Below are 19,328 nucleotides of genomic sequence, written 5' to 3'. Positions count from 1 at the left end.
TTTCTTTGTTAATTTTCTGTTTAGTTGATCTGTCCATAGATGTGAGTGGGGTATTAAAGTCTCCCACTATTACTGTGTTATTGTTAATTTCCCCTTTCATACTTGTTAGCATTTGTCTTACATATTGTGGTGCTCCTATGTTGGGTGCATATATATTTATAATTGTTATATCTTCTTCTTGGATTGATCCTTTGATCATTATGTAGTGGCCTTCTTTGTCTCTTTTCACAGCCTTTGTTTTAAAGTCTATTTTATCGGATATGAGTATTGCTACTCCTGCTTTCTTTTGGTCTCTATTTGTGTGGAATATCTTTTTCCAGCCCTTCACTTTCGGTCTGTAGGTGTCCCTTGTTTTGAGGTGGGTCTCTTGTAGGCAGCATATATAGGGGTCTTGTTTTTGTATCCATTCAGCCAGTCTTTGCCTTTTGGTTGGGGCATTCAACCCATTTACATTTAAGGTAATTATTGATAAGTATGATCCCGTTGCCATTTACTTTATTGTTTTGAGTTCGGGTTTATACGCCCTTTTTGTGTTTCCTGTCTAGAGAATATCCTTTAGCATTTGTTGGAGAGCTGGTTTGGTGGTGCTGAATTCTCTCAGCTTTTGCTTGTCTGTAAAGCTTTTGATTTCTCCTTCATATTTGAATGAGATCCTTGCTGGGTACAATAATCTTGGCTGTAGGTTATTTTCTTTCATCACTTTAAGTATGTCTTGCCATTCCCTCCTGGCCTGAAGCTGGATTTCTTCTCTCTGTAGTGCAATGAAGTGTCCAGTAATGAGTTATGAGATGTCTATGGTTTTGGAGTAACTTTGAAAGATCTATTGAAAGATCTGCAGTTATCCTTATGGGAATCCCCTTGTGTGTTGTTGGTTGTTTTTCCCTTGCTGCTTTTAATATTTGTTCTTTGTGTTTGATCTTTGTTAATTTGATTAATATGTGTCTTGGGGTGTTTTGCCTTGTGTTTATCCTGTTTGGAACTCTCTGGGTTTCTTAGACTTGGGTGATTATTTCCTTCCCCATTTTAGGGAAGTTTTCAACTATTATCTCCTCAAGTATTTTCTCATGGTCTTTCTTTTTGTCTTCTTCTTCTGGGACTCCTATAATTCGAATGTTGGAGCGTTTCATATTGTCCTGGAGGTCTCTGAGATTGTCCTCATTTCTTTTAGTTTTTTCTTTTTTCCTCTCTGATTCATTTATTTCTACCATTCTATCTTCTATTTCACTAATCCTATCTTCTGCCTCCGATATTCTACTATTTGTTGCCTCCAGAGTGTTTCTGATCTCATTTATCACATTATTCATTATATATTGACTCTTTTTTATTTCTTCTAGGTCCTTGTTAAACCTTTCTTGCATCTTCTCCAGGCTATTTATCTGTGATTCCATTTTGATTTCAAGAATTTGGATCATTTTCACTACAATTATTCAAAATTCTCTCTCAGGTAGATTCCCTATCTCTTCCTCTTTTGTTTGGTTTGGTGGGCATTTCTCCTGTTCCTTTACCTGCTGGGTATTCTTCTGTCTCTTCATCTTGGTTATATTGCTGCGTTTGGGGTGGCCTTTCTGTATTCTGTGAATTTGTGGAGTTCTCTTTATTATGGAATTTCCTCGCTGTGGGTGGGGTTGTATCAGTGGCTTCTCAAGGTTTCTTGGTTAGGGAAGCTTGTGTCGGAGTTCTGGTGGGTGGAGCTGGATTTCTTCTCTCTGTAGTGCAATGAAGTGTCCAGTAATGAGTTATGAGATGTCTATGGTTTTGGAGTAACTTTGAGCTGCCCGTATATTGAAGCTCAGGGATGTGTTCCTGTGTTGCTGGAGACTTTGCGTGGTATGTCTTGCTCTGGAACTTGTTGGCCCTTGGGTGGTGCTTGGTTTCAGTGTAGGTAAGGAGGCGTTTGATGAGCTCCTGTTGATTAATGTTCCCTGGAGTCAGGAGTTCTCTGATATTCTCAGGATTTGGACTTAAGCCTCCTGCTTCTGGTTTCCAGTTTTATTTTTACAGTAGCCCCAAGACTTCTCCATCTATACAGCACTGATGATAAAACATCTAGGTTAAAGATGAAAAGTTTCTCCACACTGAGGGACACCCAGAGAGATTCACTGAGTTACATGGAGAAGAGAAGAGGGAGGGGGTATTTAGAGGTGACTGGAATGAGATGAGGTGGGATCAAAAGAGAAGAGAGCAAGCTAGCCAATAATCACTTCCTTATGTGCGCGCCACAGTCTGGACCGCTCAGAGATGTTCACGGAATTATACAGGGAAGAGGAGAGGGAGGAAGTAGACAGAGGTGGCAAGGAGCATCAATGAGGGAAATGAAAAGGAGAGAGACAGATCCAGCCAGTAACCAGTTCCCTAAGTGTTCTCCACCGTCTGGAACACACAGAGATTCACAGAGTTGGGTAGAGAAGAGAAGGGGGAGGGAGGAGGCAGAGACACCTGGTGGAGAAAAAGGAGAGTCCAAAGGAGGAGAGAGTAGTCAAGCCAGTAATCTCACTCTCAGGTAAAACTGGGTACTGAAGATTGGGTTTTTAAATGTACAAAATTGACAACAAATACCAAAAAGCAAAGATTAAAAATCTGTTTTTGAAGACAATGATCTGCTTTTCTGGGTGCCTGATGTCCTCTGCCAGCATTCAGAAGTTGTTTTGTAGAATTTACTCAGCGTTGAAATGTTCTTTTGATGAATTTGTAGGGGAGAAAGTGGTCTCCCCGTCCTATTCCTCTGCCATCTTCTCATTAAAAACTTGGCTAGAATTCTAAATCCTCTCCCCAATGCCTGTTAAGTTCACTCCAGTTAGGTTTTCACCATGCCACCACAACTGCTCTTTTCAAGATCACCAGTGACTTCCACAGTTGCTAAATCAAATGGCCAATTCTTAGTTCATGTCTCAGAAGCATTTGACTCGGTTGATGACTTGATCTTCCTTATAATACTTTGTTCTTTTGGCTTCCAAGACACCACCCTCCCTTCGTTTCTCTCCACACCTCTGGTTGCTCCTTCCGAGTTTCTTTCTCTAGTCCTTCCTCTTCTTCCTGATCTCCTGTTGTCAGTGTGCCCCAGGGCTCCACCTTTGGCCTTCTTTCTATCTTGGTGATCTCATCCACTCATATGTCTTTGCATACTGCCTGTGATATCTAAATAGAAATCACCAATCCAAACAGCTTCACCAAATTCCAGACTTACAACACACCGCCTACTTGACATGCCACCTGGATGTCTAACAGGCATCTCAAACTTGACCTGTGAAAACTAGATGCTGATCATTCCTCCAAACCTGCCTCACCTGCAGCTTTCCTCATCTCGGGAAGTGGCACTTCCATTCTTCCAGCTGCAGACCATTAGTCATAGAATCATTCTTGACCTTTCTCTCATACTCCATATCCAAATCCATCAGAAAGTCCCATTGGTTCTACCTTTAAATCTATACAGACTCCAACCACTCTCAGCATCTCCACGGCTACTGCTCTGGTCCAAGAACCATCCCGTCTATTGCTGGTCTGCTTGTTTCCACCCTTTGCTCCGTTTGGTTTACTTTCAAAGCAGTAGTCAGTTTGATCATTTTAAGGTAAGTCAGACTATACCATCCCTCTGAAGGCTTTTGCTCTCTCTCTGATGAGAAGACAAACTCTCCTGGATGGTCTACAAGGCACATGTGATCTGCTCCCTGTACCTTCTCTGACTTCTCGCATGTTTCCCACTCTCACGTCTTGCTGTCTCAGCTCCAGCCACACTGGCCTCACCGCTTGTTTAAACAACCCAGGTACACTGTCGCCGCAGGGCCTTTGTACTGACTGGTCTCTCTTCCTAGAATACTCCTTCCCAGATATAAGTGTGGCTTTCTCCCTCAGCCCCTTCAGACTTTTGCTCAACCAGCTCCTCAGTGAGGCCTTCCCTGACACCCTCTCCCATCTCTAACTGTGATCTACCTCTGGGCTCTTCCCTTCCCCTACTCTATGTTGCTTTTCCCCATGGTATTGATCACCATCAGCTATCATTCTACGTGTTTTACTTTTATTTTAAAAAAATTGTTCTTCTCGCCCCACTAGAATGTAAGCACAAGAAGTACGGTAATTTCTGCGTGCTTAGTTTACTGCTCTATCTGAGACATAGAAAACAATCCAGCAATCCTTATTAAATAAATGCATATCCTACTTTAAAATTCTTTTAAACAAGTAATGACAGGCTAACTGGAATCAAGATTGCCAGGAGAAATATCAATAACCCCAGATATGCAGATGACACCACCCTTATGGCAGAAAGTGAAGAGGAACTAAAAAGCCTCTTGATGAAAGTGAAAGAGAAGAGTGAAAAAGTTGGCTTCAAGCTCAACATTCAGAAAACGAAGATCATGGCATCCGGTCCCATCACTTCATGGGAAATAGATGAGGAAACAGTGGAAACAGTGTCAAACTTTATTTTTAGGGGCTCCAAAATCACTGCAGATGGTGACTGCAGCCATGAAATTAAAAGATGCTTACTCCTTGGAAGAAAAGTTATGACCAACCTAGACAGCATATTCAAAAGCAGAGACATTACTTTGCCAACTAAGGTCCGTCTAGTCAAGGCTATGGTTTTTCCTGTGGTCATGTATGGATGTGAGAGTTGGACTGTGAAGAAGGCAGAGCGCCGAAGAATTGATGCTTTTGAACTGTGGTATTGGAGAAGACTGTTTGAGAGGCCCTTGGACTGCAAGGAGATCCAACCAGTCCATTCTAGAGGAGATCAGCCCTGGGATTTCTTTGGAAGGAATGATGCTAAAGCTGAAACTCCAATACTTTGGCCACCTTATGCGAAGAGTTGACTCATTGGGAAAGATTCTGATGCTGGGAGGGATTGGGGGCAGGAGAAAAAGGGGACGACAGAGGATGAGATGGCTAGATGACATCACTGACTCGATGGACTGAGTCTGGGTGAACTCTGGGAGTTGGTGATGGACAGGGAGGGCTGGCGTGCTGCGATTCATGGGGTCGCAAAGAGTCGGACACGACTGAGTGACTGAACTGAACTGAACTGTCTTGAACTTAAAGCCTTTAAGTGCTTGTTATCAATCAATTAATTAAATTGCTTTTCAAACAGCCAGTTAACCTTCTTTCTGCTCTTAGATGCATTTCCATCTACCAATTTACAGATGTGACTACACATTCATAATGAATCAGTGTCTACATGTTGACCTTTAGAGAAGCCCACATTCATTACAAGCAGACATAAAAGAACTTGTAATTGCTGCTGAAACACTGGCGAGCTGATTAGTGCTCATTTAACTTGCAATTGAATTCATCAAAGGTTAACTGTGTATTTGATCATGATAAAACATCTCACACAAAAAAATGGACATTGTTCCAATGTTTGGCAATGCTAGAGCACACAATTGCTAATGAGAAGCAATTTGTTCTTGCTGTGACATCAAATATCAGTTGCCTTTTTTTCCCCCCTGGCATCATTAACATTTGGTGATATTCTTGCCCAGGACATAACCCTGCAGGATTCATTCCCTCCAAACTCAGGTCCTGTTACTTTCATTAGACACTTAACTTGAGAAGGTTCCCATGACCTAGGCAATTAGACTTCAAACTGTCTGCCAGGCTTGGCTTAGCTGCATGCTGTTTGTGAGTAAATACTGGCTAGAGACAAATTCTCTTGAAGCTCAGTGCCCCTCACTCGATGAGCTCTTTGTGAAAAGTGCCAGAGTCAGACAAGGGAGAGCAAGGCCCTCCAGATTGTAGACTTCACTCCGCATGGCTGCGTTTGCAAAGGAATTCAGGTCCCTTGCCAGCTGATAGCTACTCTCCATATCCTTCTCACTCCAGTACCAACACTTATAAATTTTAACTGCACCCTGAAGGGTTTATTTGAGAAAAGGTACACCACTAGGAAATTCTGGGTTCAAAGTAGTCAAATAAAAATGTAGGCAAATGGGAAGAGATACAGCTTCAAATAAAATTATCCCTGCCTTGGTAAGTTAGAGGATTTCTGCAGCCTAAGGCTCTTTCCCCATCAACTCCAGATTTGGAGGTTGTCCAGTGTGGCTCAGCACTCAACATGTGTTCATTCTCACCTCCTATTCATTTCTACATGTGAAATGGGAGAGTGATTAAAAGTCAGTGATAATGTACTGAACTGAAGCTTTTATGTTTTCCCCCTCTTGAGATCCCCTTAAGAAATGTGGGAAAAAAAATTTTAATATACAGAAATCCACAAGGACAAAGAGGACAGATGAGGACAGATGGGTGGTCTAGAGAGCTACAGAATTCTGGGAGGAAGGCAGAGAAGAAGGAGGGCAAAGTATAAAATGCCCACAGGAAGCCACATTCAGAGGCAACTGTCTCACCCTGCAGCACCTCTGAAGGGTGTGTGGGGGGGATTTAGAGGTGATGGACGTAGCAAGAGTGACATATAGGGCTAAAAACAAAAGGGCTAATTTTACGTCTCTGTCTGGAAATGAGGGTTTCCCAGGTGGCTCAGTGGTAAAGAATCCACCTGCCAATTGATCCCTGGGTGGGGAAAATCCCCTGGAGGAGGAAATAGCAACCCACTCCAGTACTCTTGCCAGGAAAATTCCATGGACAGATTTACCTGGTGGGCTACAGTCCATGGGGTCACAATGAGTCAGACACGACTGAGCAACTAAACAACAACAATCTGGAAATGGTAACCCTCTACCCTATTTATGCAAAATACCAGCTGCCAAGTACCTCCTCTCTAAGCTGGAGATTTGAAGTACCTTTTCTGAAGAAGCTGAAAAACTCTAAAACGAAAAAGACCTCCATGTTGGCATGTTAGGGCTCAACAACAGAATGGCCAGTTCCCTACAAAATTGCCCTAAAGCAAAGTCTACTGGTAGACAAGCTCCTGAGATCAGATTTTCAGTGCCTCAGTCTTAAGCATGAATATGACAACAAGGAACACCAGTCAAAGAATGCTACTAACCTCAAAGATGGAAACCAAGATAAACAAATATATGTGCAGGAGGGGGTCAAGGGCAGGGATGAGCCTGGAGCAACAAAAGGCATGCAGAGAACAGAAAAGAACATTTTACAAAGCAACAATTAGTGACCTGAGGTTAATCTGAGAAGATGTTTTATCCCTATAATGACAATGATAATGATAGTTAATATTTATTGACAGCACACTGTGAGCCCACTGCTCAAGAAGACAAGGAAACTGAGGGACAAAAAAATTAAGTGGCTGATAGTAAGTTTAGTCAGTGGGGAAATGAAAATGCAACTCCAGATAGTCTGAAACCCCTGCTCCTGACTGCTGCGTGCTTCCTCAAACATGCTATAAAAAAGGAAGACAAGAAAGCACTTTAAAAATGTATTTGACAAATATATATTCAGAGCCTTCTGTCTTCTAAGCACCAGTCTGGATGCAAAAACTGTAACAGTAAACAGAACCAGCAGAGTCCCAGCTCTTGTCAAGCTAAAATTAAAATCTTCAAAGCCAGGCACAGAAAGACAAATACCACATAATCTGTCTTACCTGTGGAATCTAAAAAAGCGGAATTCATAGTAACAGAGTAAAATGGTGGTTGCCAGGGGCTGGGGGATAGGAAAATAAGAAAATGTTGGTCAAAAGGTACAAAGTTTCCGTTACATAGTCTAAGTTCTGACAGTCTCAGGCACAGTCTTGTTGTTGTTCACTCCCTAAGTTGCGTCTGACTCTTTTTGACTCAAAAGACTGTAACATGCAAGGATCCTCTGTCCTCCACTGTCTCCTGGAGTTTGCTCAAACTCATGTCCACTGAGTTGAGATGCCATCCAACCATCTCATCCTCTGCCACCCCCTCCTCCTTTTGCCTTCAATCTTTCCCAGCATCAGGGTCTTTTCTAATGAGTCGACTCTTCACATCAGGTGGCCAAAGTATTGGAGCTTCTGCTTCAGCAACAGTCCTTCCAAAGAATATTCAGGGTTGACTTTTTTTTAGGATTGACTGGTTTGATCTCCTTGCAGTCCAAGGGACTCTCAAGAGTCTTGTCCAGCACCACAATTTGAAAGCATCAATTCTTTGGTGCTCAGCCTTCTTTAGGTCCAACTCTCACATCCCTACACAACTACTGGAAAAACTATAGCTTTTTTGGACCTTTATATGGACCTTTGTTGGCAAAATGATGTCTCTGCTTTTTAATATACTGTCTAGGTTTGTCATAGCTTTCCTTCCAAGAAGCAAGCATCTTTTAATTTCATGGCTACAGTCACCATCCACAGTGATTTTAAAGCCCAAGAAAAAAAAATCTTTCACGGTTTCCACTTTTTCCCCTTCTATTTGCCATGAAATGATGGGATCAGATGCCATGATCTTAGTTTTCTGAATGTTGAGTTTCAAGCCAGCTTTTTCACTCTCCTCCTTGACTCTCATCAAGAGGCTCTTCAGTTCCTCTTCATTTTCTGCCATCAGAGTGGTATTATCTGCATATCTGAGGTTGTTGTCATTTCTCCTGCAATCTTGATTCTATCGTGTGATTTATCCAGCCTAGTATTTCACATGATGACTATAGTTAATAATACTATATTGCATATTTGAAATTTGCTCAGAGAGTAGATATAAAGTGTTTTCACCACACACACAAAATTACATCTATGTAAGGTGATGGATATGTTAATTAGCTTGATCGTGGTAATCATTTCACAATGTATACACATATCAAAACATCACGTTGTATGCCATAAATATATATTATTTTTATTGGTCAATTATTACCTCAGTAAAGCTGTAAACTTTATAAATTAATTAATTTTAAAAATTCAATAGAAGACATAGAAGATATATATAGTCAAGGAATTTTACCAAAAGATTCAATAAAAATAGTAGGAGAAAATTATAAGAAAATGTCTAGGGGTTCCAGGATAGCCCTTTTCCACTTGCCAGGAATTCCAGGGAAGAAACAAAGGAAATGAGAGGCACAAGCTATCCTGGGAACAATGCCAAATATTGTCAAACAGGTGAACAGCACAGGTCTCCAACTGGACGGACCCCCCCCCCCCACCCCAGGATCCAGTACAATAAATGAAAATATATCTATATCTGTATCAAGGCACACTTTCATGAACTCTCACACCAGGGCAGAGAAGGCCATATAATCATTTCACAATGTATACATATCTCAAATCATGTTGTACACTTTAAACTTAATATGTTATATGTCAATTATATTTCAATAAAGCTGAGAGAAAAAAGAAGGCTATGAAAGCTATTAGAGAGTAAAAACAAGTCAATGACCAAAGAATAAAAATATGAATGGCATCGTATTTAGCCAAAAGGGACACTAGGTACTGGAATTCAATAAAGTAAAGACTTAAGAATTCTAAAGGAAAGTGATTTGCAATCTAAAATTTATAGCCAGGTAAAGTATCAGTTGATACTTTCCCCCACATTCATTAAGAGTGGGGGAAAAAAGTCATTTTTTAGTCATACAGGATTCAGAAAATATCTTACATATATCACTTTTCTAAGGTATTACTTGAAAAAATACTAAAGAGAATTATCTGGCTGTCCAGTGGTCAGGACTCTGCCTGTTCACTTTCAAGGGTGCGGGTTCAATCCCTAGTTGGGCAACTAAGATCCCCAAGCCATGTGGATTCAGGAAGAGACTCCCACTGGAGAGAGCAGAGACTGAGAGAAGCTTGAACTTCAATCTGTAGGCCATGGGTTTCAGGCTGGAAAGCAACAAGATGAGATTCAAGTTTTAGAAAGAACATCCTCTCCTAAGTCTGAAGGCAGGGTTAGTAGACACTTTCTGGGAGATGAGTTGGGTAGTTTATGCAAAACTCTGTTGAAATGTAATTCAAATCTAAACTAAAGTGGTAGTGATAAGAACCATGACTCTGTAGACATATAAACAGCTGACCTGACATCTGATTTGGGCTCTAGCTCAATTGCATTTTACTGTAAATATTCTTGGCATGAATATTTTTTTTTCCATTTATGTTCCTTTTTAAATTATTTGATGCTATACTGTGCAGTATTTTATGGAACATAGTGTATAACTTTACATAGTCACATCTTTCACTACTTCTGCCATAATTTGTAAATTAGACATAATGCCTAAAAAGGCTTTCGTGTGTATATATATATATATACACATACATATATCCCCTTCTTCCTGGACTCTCTCCCACCCCTCCTCAGTTCAGTTCAGTTCAGTCACTGAGTCGTGTCTGACTCTGTGACTCCATGGACTGCAGCACGCCAGGCCTCTCTGTCCATCACCAACTCCCGGAGTTTACTCAAACTCATGTCCACTGAGTCAGTGATGCCATCCAACCATCTCACCCTCTGTCGTCCCCTTCTCCTCCCGCCTTCAAACTCTCCCACCCCTCCAGGTCATCACAGAGCACCAAGCTGAGCTCCCTATGCTTTATAGTGGTCCCCAGTAGCTATCTTTTTCACAGGAATGTATATACATGATAGCGTATGTATGTGGCATGAATATTGAGCAAGGACAAGAGAGAATCCACAAGGATGCAAGCCCTGGAAGATGGTAGTTGGTAGGCAGGAAATAAAGAAATGCCAGTAGGCTTAAAGGGAAGAATCATTCTATCATCTTGAGAGGAGAAGCGATGCTGCATCCATTGAAAAGTGTAAGGAGCTCCTTCCTTCCTCCCTGCGATCTCTAGATATCTGCAGGGAAGCTGAAACTGTTTCTCAAACGGTGAGGGGCCACAGTTGTTCCCCTTGCTTAACTCTGGAAGGGCTGAAGGAGCAGGTGTGAAGGAGCAGGCTGAAGGAGCGCAGCATCTCAGGGTACTCTCGGAGCAGCGGGCTTAATGCATGCTTAGAGAGATGTCGAGTGGCTCCTGCCCATGGGGAGGGAGATGGCTCCAGATCGATCCTAGTATTAAGTGGATCTAGTTTGGGCTGCAAATGGCTTTGGCCCTTGAGACGAGGTTGAAGAGGAGAGAAAGGCTGTGGATCTGCAGGGTGCTGGCAAGCATGGGAGGAAGGGTAGATGTGATTCACGGTATGTTAGGAAGTCACTGCAAGGTTTTGAGCAGGAGAGTGACCTTGCTTCACTCATATGTGACGACTACCCTGGCTGCTGTGCGGAGAGTGAATTGGAGGCAAGTAACTGAGAAGACCACTATAGGACCAAGAGATGCTATTAGCTCGAACCAGAGAGCTCCCATGAGAGATGCAGATACATGGATTCCAGCTTTTCTGGAGTTCAGATCCCTGGTTTCTGCCAGTTTAAATAGAGGAGCAGCAGGTTGGCATGGGGATGGGGTATCTGAAGCTAAGTTCAGGATGGATCTGTTCCGTTGGAGATGCCTGTGAAAAACCCAAATGGAAATGTCAAATGAGTTGTTGAATATATAAGTCAAGATCTGGACTGGAACTGTATTTGCTAGGTCCCTTGCTTCTGACTTGAGCTTAAATAAACTCCAGGTTGTGGCAAGGAGGGTGTTAACATCGAACACCTACGATATGCCAAGTACTAATTACGTTACAGATGTTTCGTCACAAAGTTTATACACATTTTCCAAAAACACCCTCCCAATTCAGCCCCATCAGGACCCAACTCGAAGCTACCTGGGACACGCTCACTGCCTGGGACACGCTCACTGCAGACACTTAGACAAATAAGGGAATACATTTCTCACTCCCAGATGCCTAATGAGTTCCTGGAGGGGTCATTGCTCCTGGATCTATGTTCAAAGACTCCAGAGACCTGAAGATAAGAGGTAGAGGAAAGCTCCCAGGAGACTGAATCTAAGAACTCTAGACCCACATACTGGCTCCATTCTCAATCAGCTGGATCTCTGGACACAAAGGGATGTCTCATTTCTTTGTCTGCTGCCTGGGCCACAGACTGATTTGCAAAGCGGTGAGCTGCCTTTTTTCAGCAAATACCTGCCCCACTGATATCCTCACCGCCGAAACAACTAAGTGAAAGCGTTAACCGCTCAGTTGTGTCCAACTCTTTGTGACCCCATGGACCGTAGCTGGCCAGGCCCCTCTGTCCATGGGATTTTCCAGGCAAGAGTACTGGAGTGGATATCCATTCCCTCTCCAGGGGATTTTCCTGACCCAGGGATGGAAATCAGGTCTCTCACACTGCAGGCAGATTCTTTACCCTCTGAGCCACCAGGGAAGCCTACAGGGAGACAACCATGGCAGTTTTAAAATAAGGCACCAAATTCTTGGATGCTCTTCCCACTGAGAAGGAGTGAAACAATGGAGGAGGATGCCTCCCCTGGGTTGGCAGGTCGGCCCATGAGGTTCAGAATCTCCTGCCCTTGAATCTACCAATTCTCCTGGAATGTCCTCTCTCCAGATGATCTCTCTCATAAGTAAGCCACCATTTTGTGAGAAGCTCAAACCACTGGGAGAAGCCACATCTGCAATCTCAGCTGAATGCAGGGTTGAGCCGTCTCAGCCCTGACACCAGAACATGCAAGTGAAGCAGTCTGATTGAGCCCCCAGCCACTGAGCCGCCCTAACCACCGAGTCTGCCCAGCTGAGCCCCAGACAGCAGGGACAGACACAAACCATCCCTTCCATGCCCTGTTCTAAATCCTGGCCCATAAAAGCTATGCTTATAATACAAAATGGTTTGATACCACTTAGTTTGGGGGTATTTTTGTCATGCAGTAACTGGAATGGTTATTAAAGTGGTTTCTCAAGAAATATCTTTAAAAATGCAGACACATTCCTTGGAAGGATAAACACCTTCAGATGACCACTCACAACCAGTGTATCCAACAGACAGCAAAGCAGAGAAAGGGAGCCAAGAGATGCTCTCTTGTTTCACTGACAGAAAAGAGACACATAAGTGGCTTCCAGAAAACTGGAGGCAGAAAGGTGGCCACACCACAAAGACAGCACGGTTAAAAGAGAAAGGTATGCGTCAAAAGGACAGGCAGGAGAGCAAAGTCCAACAGCATTTACCTCACAGCTGTGCTTCATTCCTCAACTCTTTCACTAGCTAGGAAGTTATTCATATATGCCTGTTTTCCAAAGGCACTTGCTTAATGTTAAAAATCACCTGGAGATCATAAAGCAACAAACACAAAGAGCAATTATTACCCCCCCCCCAGGAAGTTTGGGAAATGGCAAAATATGGATTTTTAAATTTTTAAAAATATTTATTTAGCTGTGCCAGGTCTTAGTGGTGGCACATGGGCTTTTCGCTGCATCATGAGGAACTTCTGTTGTGGTGCACAGACTCTCTAGTTGTGGGGCACGGCTCTGGAGCGCATGGGCTCAGAAGTTGCAATGTGAGGGCTTAGCTGCCCCATCCCATGTGGGATCTGTTTCCCGACAAGGGATTGAACCTGTGTGCCCTGCATTGCAAGGTGGATTCTTAACCACTGGACCATCAGGGAAGTCCCAGAAATACGGAAATTTTAAATTAAATATAAAACGAAATGGTAAACATGATATCCTCCCCCAAGAATCACAGTTCCACAGTGAATAGAGTTAACATGAAAACCTCATGTTAATAAAACTCAGGTGGCAAGTTCTTCCCTTCATGGATCACAGCTCTCTGGTGGCAAAGAGGCTTGCATAGCTCAATGAAATTATGAGCCATGCCTTGCAGGGTCACCCAAGACAGACATGTCATGGTGGAAAGTTCTGACAAAACGTGGTCCCTCCTCGAGGAGGGAATGACAAATCACTTCAATATTCTTGCCTCGAGAACCCCATGAACAGTATGAAAAGGCAAAAAAGATATGACACCAGAAGATGAGCCCCCCAGGTTGAAGACGTCCAACAAGCTACCGGGGGAGAGAAGAGAAATAGCACCATAGAGAAGGGTGATCGCCGGAGAATTTACGCTTTCAAATTGTAGTGCTGCAGAAGACTCTTGAGAGTCCTTCAGACTGGGAAGAGGTCAAACCAATCATTCCTAAAGGAAATCAACCCTGAATATTTATTGTAAGGACTGTTGCTGAAGCTGAAGTGCCAGTATTTTGGCCACCTGATGTGAAGAGCCAACTCACTGGAAAAGGCCCCGATGCTGGGAAAGATTGAAGGCAGGAAGAAGGGGGTGACAGAGGATGAGGTGGTTGAATAGCATCACCAATTCAATGGACATGAGTTTGAGCAAACTCCTGGAGACATGAAGGACAACGAAGCCTGGCATGCCACAGTCCATGGTCACAAAGAGTCAGATATGACTTAGCAATTTCCAGCAAGTTCCAGCAGCCTTGAACCTTGAGAATGTAAATCCCAGCAAAGTTCAGTTACAGTGGAGGAAGAAGCTGTAGATATTGGAATTCATTTGCTAATCAGTTTAATATTCCGTGCTAATTATATGACATATAAAAATATGAGAAAAGAATATTTAATGAACATTGATAAAATATAAAATAAGAGAGGCATTAGGTTAAATATTTGTGGTTTATTCAAGCCATTATTCAATGCAAGTAAAAATGATGGAGCAAGATACATAAGCTAGACTCTTGAACAGAGAAAAGAGCAGAAAATGTCTAAAAGCCATGAATTAATGCTACCTTAGTAACTAACGCTAATGTCTACACTCTCTGAGCTTCACGATCTCCCCCATTGTTTTTGGAAGTACCTTGAATCTCATTTCAGATTGTTAATATAAACAGTAGATCTTCCCTGTATCTTCCCTGTGGCTCATATGGTAAAGAAACTGTCTGCAACGTAGGAGACCAGGGTTTGATCCCTGGGTCAGGAAGATCCTCTGGAGAGGGGAATGGCAACCCACTCCAGTATTCTTGCCTGCAGAATCCCATGGAAAGAGAAGCCTGGCGGGGTACAGTCTGTGGGGTTGCAAAGAGTCGGACACGACTGAGTGACTAACACTACTACTACTGAGTCTCATTTCAGATTGTTAATATAAACACGAGTTTTCTTTCCAGAAATACATTTAGAACCTTGTAAAGAATGGTGAGACTGTCCTGTCATGAATGTAGTCCTAAGCTCTGTATCATTAGGAGAAGATTTTCATGATACTGGTATTGATCCAGATCAACAAGTAATTTATCAGTCCCCAAACCCTAGTCCCCACAGAGACTGGGAGCAACAGGCCCTTTGAGCCTGTTCAGATTTATTCTCTTGCCTCTTGAGACCCTTTAGTAGTTTTATGGTGTAGTTTTCCAGAGTAAAATTGACATCTGTCTCTGATTCCAAGAGTTTGTGTGTGTTGCAATGGGCAAAACAAAATGTCTGATGTACTATTTATTATTTTTATTGATACTGGAGTTCTAAGAAATAAAAATTAGAGTCCCAGGAATAAAGACGTGGATGTAGAGAACAGACTTGTGGACACAGTGGGGGTGGGAGAGAGTGGAATGAACTCAGGAGTAGCACAGAAACATGCACACATATACACATATATACACATATACGTTACTTTCCCAACAGAGGTCTGGCTAGTTAAGGCTATGGGTTTTCCAGTAGTCTTGTATAGACGTGAGAGTTGGACTATAAAAAAAGCTGAGTGCCGAAGAATTGATGATTTTGAACTGTGGTGTTGAAGACTCTTGAGAGTCCCTCGGACTGCAAGGAGATCCAACTAGTCCATCCTAAAGGAAATCAGTCCTGAATATTTATTGAAAGGACTGAAGCTGAAGCTTCAATAATTTGGCCACCTGATGCGAAGAACTGACTCATTTAAAAAGACCCTGATGCTGGGAAAGATTGAAGGCAGGAGGAAAAAGGGATGACAGAGATTGATGAGATGGCTGGATGGCATTACCGACTCGATGGACGGGAGTGTGGGTAAGCTCTAGGAGTTGGTGATGGACAGGGAGGCCTGGCGTGCTGCAGTTCATGGGGTCACAAAGAGTCGGGCAAGACTGAGTGACTGAACTGAACTGAACTGATCTACACTACCATGCATAAAACAGCTAGCTAGTGGGAAGCTGCCATACAGCACAGGGAGCTCAGCCTGGTGCTCCGTGATGACCTAGAGGGGTGGGGTGGGGATGGGGTGGGGTGGGGACGGGGTGGCTGGGAGGGAAGCTAAAGAAGGAGGGGATATATGTTTATGGATACATATAGCTGATTCACCTTGTTGTAAAGCAGAAACTAAAACAGCATTGTAAAGCACTTATAATCCAATGTAAAAGTTTCTTTTAAAAGGGGAGTCCCTTGTAGTATATCAACTTACAAGTATATTATCCTTCCTTAGACCAGTAGCTATGTGTAATATCTCAGAGGGCATGTTCAGTAGAAGGCATCATGTCATCTCCCCATGAATCTCAAGCCTGTCTGAATTCTAAAAGGTCCTGGCTGCTCACCCTCTGATCACTGTTGTCTCCCTCTCAGGGACATTTCTTATACCAGTGTCACTGCCCTACCATCCAAAGGCCTGGAACACCTGAAGGAACTGATAGCAAGAAACACTTGGACTCTAAAGAAACTTCCTCTTTCCTTGAGTTTCCTTCACCTCACACGGGCTGACCTTTCTTATCCGAGCCACTGCTGTGCTTTTAAGAATCAGAAGAATATCAGAGGGTAAGTGGCAGTGTCTGAATTAAATAACAAAAGGTTTTGGTGGAAGTTGAATTAATATCTGGGTATAAGGAAGAAGTTATGTTGTTTGCAAAACAGGTGGAGAAGAATTTGGAAGCATCCATGAGAAACATGAAGTCCATGGGACACAATGACTCTGCAGACCAAAAGTGTCTGTAGATAAGAAATAAGGCTTGTATCTCTGGATCAAAGCAGAGGAGGGGAGGTTTTAGGCAGTGATGCAAGAGAGACAGGAATTATTTCTCATGAACCTCCAAACAAGGTAGTATAGGCAGTCTGCTGCAGATTTCAAACACCACTCCATAGATGAATCTGCTCAGCAGCTGAAGCCATCTAAAGAATCTCTTTGGGATCAATCTGGTGGGCTGGTGAAACACTAAAGCTTACTTCTGTAAGCATGCCTGCACAATAGTGTCCCTTTATTCATCTGTTCAGTAAACATTTATTGAGCACCTGTTGTGTGCCCGGCACTATCCTACCCACAGCAATGAATAGGACAGACCAGAGCCTTCTTGCATTTTGTTTACATTCTAATATGGAAGTCAGAAAAGAAACAGGCAAACAAGTAAGATTTCAGATAGTGCTATGAGGGAAACGAACACAAGGGTCAGACAGTTTATTAAAGAAGAGGAAGAAAGGCTCTTCTGAGGAAAGACAATTTGAGTTTAAAACTGAATACTGAGTAGAGGCAGCCAGGAGTTTTTCAGGCAAAGGGAATGTGGAATTCTGAAGCTCTGAGTAGGAATGATAATACTAACAGCAACCAGCAGAGTCAGCCACAGCTGAGCCCACACACCCTCACACGCACATCTACCTGGCACTAATAACGATCCAGGTGCTCCCTTAAGAATTTTAAAATGATACATTCATCTATTTCTGTAAGAACCCAAAATAAAATACTCTCACTCTCCCGTTCTATACATTAATAAACCAATACTCACAGACCTTCCCAAGGTGAAATAACCAGGAATTAGTAGAATCAGGTCCTAACCTAGGCAGACTGGCTCTAGTATCCATGATTTTTTTTTTTTTTTAAATCACTGCTGTTCTTGAACTGGTTGCAGAAGAGCAATAAGGACAGCATGTCAGTGGGTCATACTTGGGGAGGGGCAGTAACAGGAAATGGTGCAGGACAGACAGGCCTGACCAGATCCTGTAGAATCCTGTGTATCACACTACACAGTCTGCACATTTTGCTAAGTGTGGTGGGGACCTTTAGTGGGTTTCTAACAAGTGATGACTTTCTATCCACTGCCTTGCAGAATCCTTCAGTCTTTAATGTGTAATGAGAGCAGTATTTGGGGCCTGCGTCAGAGAAAATCCGCGAGTGCTTTGAATGGTCCCTTCTACCAGGAATATGAAGAGGATCTGGGTGATGGCAGTGCTGGGTACAAGGAGAACTCCAAGTTCCAAGATACCCACAGCAACTCTCATTACTATGTCTTCTTTGAGGATCAAGAAGATGAGATCATCGGTTTTGGCCAAGAGCTCAAAAACCCCCAGGAGGAGACCCTGCAGGCCTTTGACAGCCATTACGACTATACCGTGTGCGGGGGGAGTGAGGAGATGGTGTGTACCCCCAAGTCGGATGAGTTCAACCCCTGTGAGGACATCATGGGCTACAAGTTCCTGAGAATTGTGGTGTGGTTTGTGAGTCTGCTGGCTCTCCTGGGCAACGTCTTCGTCCTGGTCATCCTCCTCACGAGCCACTACAAGCTGACCGTCCCACGCTTCCTCATGTGCAACCTGGCCTTTGCAGACTTCTGCATGGGGTTGTATCTGCTCCTCATCGCCTCTGTAGACCTCTACACTCAGTCCGAGTACTACAACCATGCCATCGACTGGCAGACAGGCCCTGGCTGCAACACAGCTGGCTTCTTCACTGTCTTTGCCAGCGAGTTGTCCGTGTACACGCTGACGGTCATCACCTTGGAGCGCTGGTACGCCATCACCTTTGCCATGCACCTGGACCGCAAGATCCGCCTCTGGCACGCCTACGTCATCATGCTGGGGGGCTGGGTCTGCTGCTTCCTGCTTGCCCTGCTCCCTTTGGTGGGAATAAGCAGCTATGCCAAGGTCAGCATCTGCCTGCCCATGGACACTGAGACTCCTCTTGCCCTGGCGTACATTATCCTTGTGCTGTTACTCAACATCATTGCCTTTATCATCGTCTGTGCCTGTTACGTGAAGATCTACATCACAGTCCGAAATCCCCACTACAACCCGGGGGACAAAGATACCAGAATTGCCAAAAGGATGGCTGTGTTGATCTTCACTGACTTCATGTGCATGGCCCCAATCTCTTTCTATGCTCTGTCAGCCCTTATGAACAAGCCTCTCATCACCGTTACCAATTCCAAAATCTTGCTGGTCCTCTTCTACCCACTTAACTCTTGTGCCAATCCATTCCTCTATGCCATTTTCACCAAAGCCTTCCAGAGGGATGTGTTTATGCTGCTCAGCAAGTTTGGCATCTGTAAACGCCAGGCTCAGGCATACCGGGGTCAGAGAGTTTCTCCAAAGAACAGCACCGGTATTCGGGTCCAAAAGGTTCCCCCAGATGTGAGGCAGAGTCTCCCCAATGTGCAGGATGATTATGAACTGCTTGAAAACTCTCATCTAACCCCAAAGCAGCAGGACCAAACCTCAAAAGAGTATAAGCAAACAGTTTTGTAAGTGGTACAAGGACTTAGGCTGGTTTTTTGAGCATCATTCCAACCATCGACACAACATGTGGCTGCTCTAATCTGTAGATAATGTTCATGTCTGGAGAGGGACTAGCAGTAACCTAATCATTGCCTCCAAGAAGGGAGAGAGGCAACTGGCGTGTCTGAATTCCAGGTGGTAACGCAGTAATCTATACTTTCTGGAAGATTTACT

The 19,328-nt window shown here is 43.4% G+C and overlaps 1 protein-coding gene across 1 annotated transcript in view; it reads left to right on the top strand.

Annotated features, from left to right (window-relative positions):
• Window positions 1-19,124, top strand: part of TSHR (thyroid stimulating hormone receptor) — a 166,374-nt gene extending 147,250 nt beyond the window's left edge. Inside the window, exons 9-10 of the mRNA XM_068965186.1 lie at window positions 16,242-16,430; window positions 17,711-19,124. Coding sequence (XP_068821287.1) covers window positions 16,242-16,430; window positions 17,711-19,124 — 1,603 coding nt within the window. The remainder of the gene's footprint in view (window positions 1-16,241; window positions 16,431-17,710) is intronic.
• Window positions 19,125-19,328: the final 204 nt, after the last annotated feature.

Source organism: Capricornis sumatraensis, chromosome 2, assembly GCF_032405125.1.
Source record: "Capricornis sumatraensis isolate serow.1 chromosome 2, serow.2, whole genome shotgun sequence".
Classification (NCBI taxonomy): domain Eukaryota; kingdom Metazoa; phylum Chordata; class Mammalia; order Artiodactyla; family Bovidae; genus Capricornis; species Capricornis sumatraensis.
Note: the sequence above shows the minus strand (reverse complement) of the source record. Positions and strands in the feature narration are given on the sequence as shown.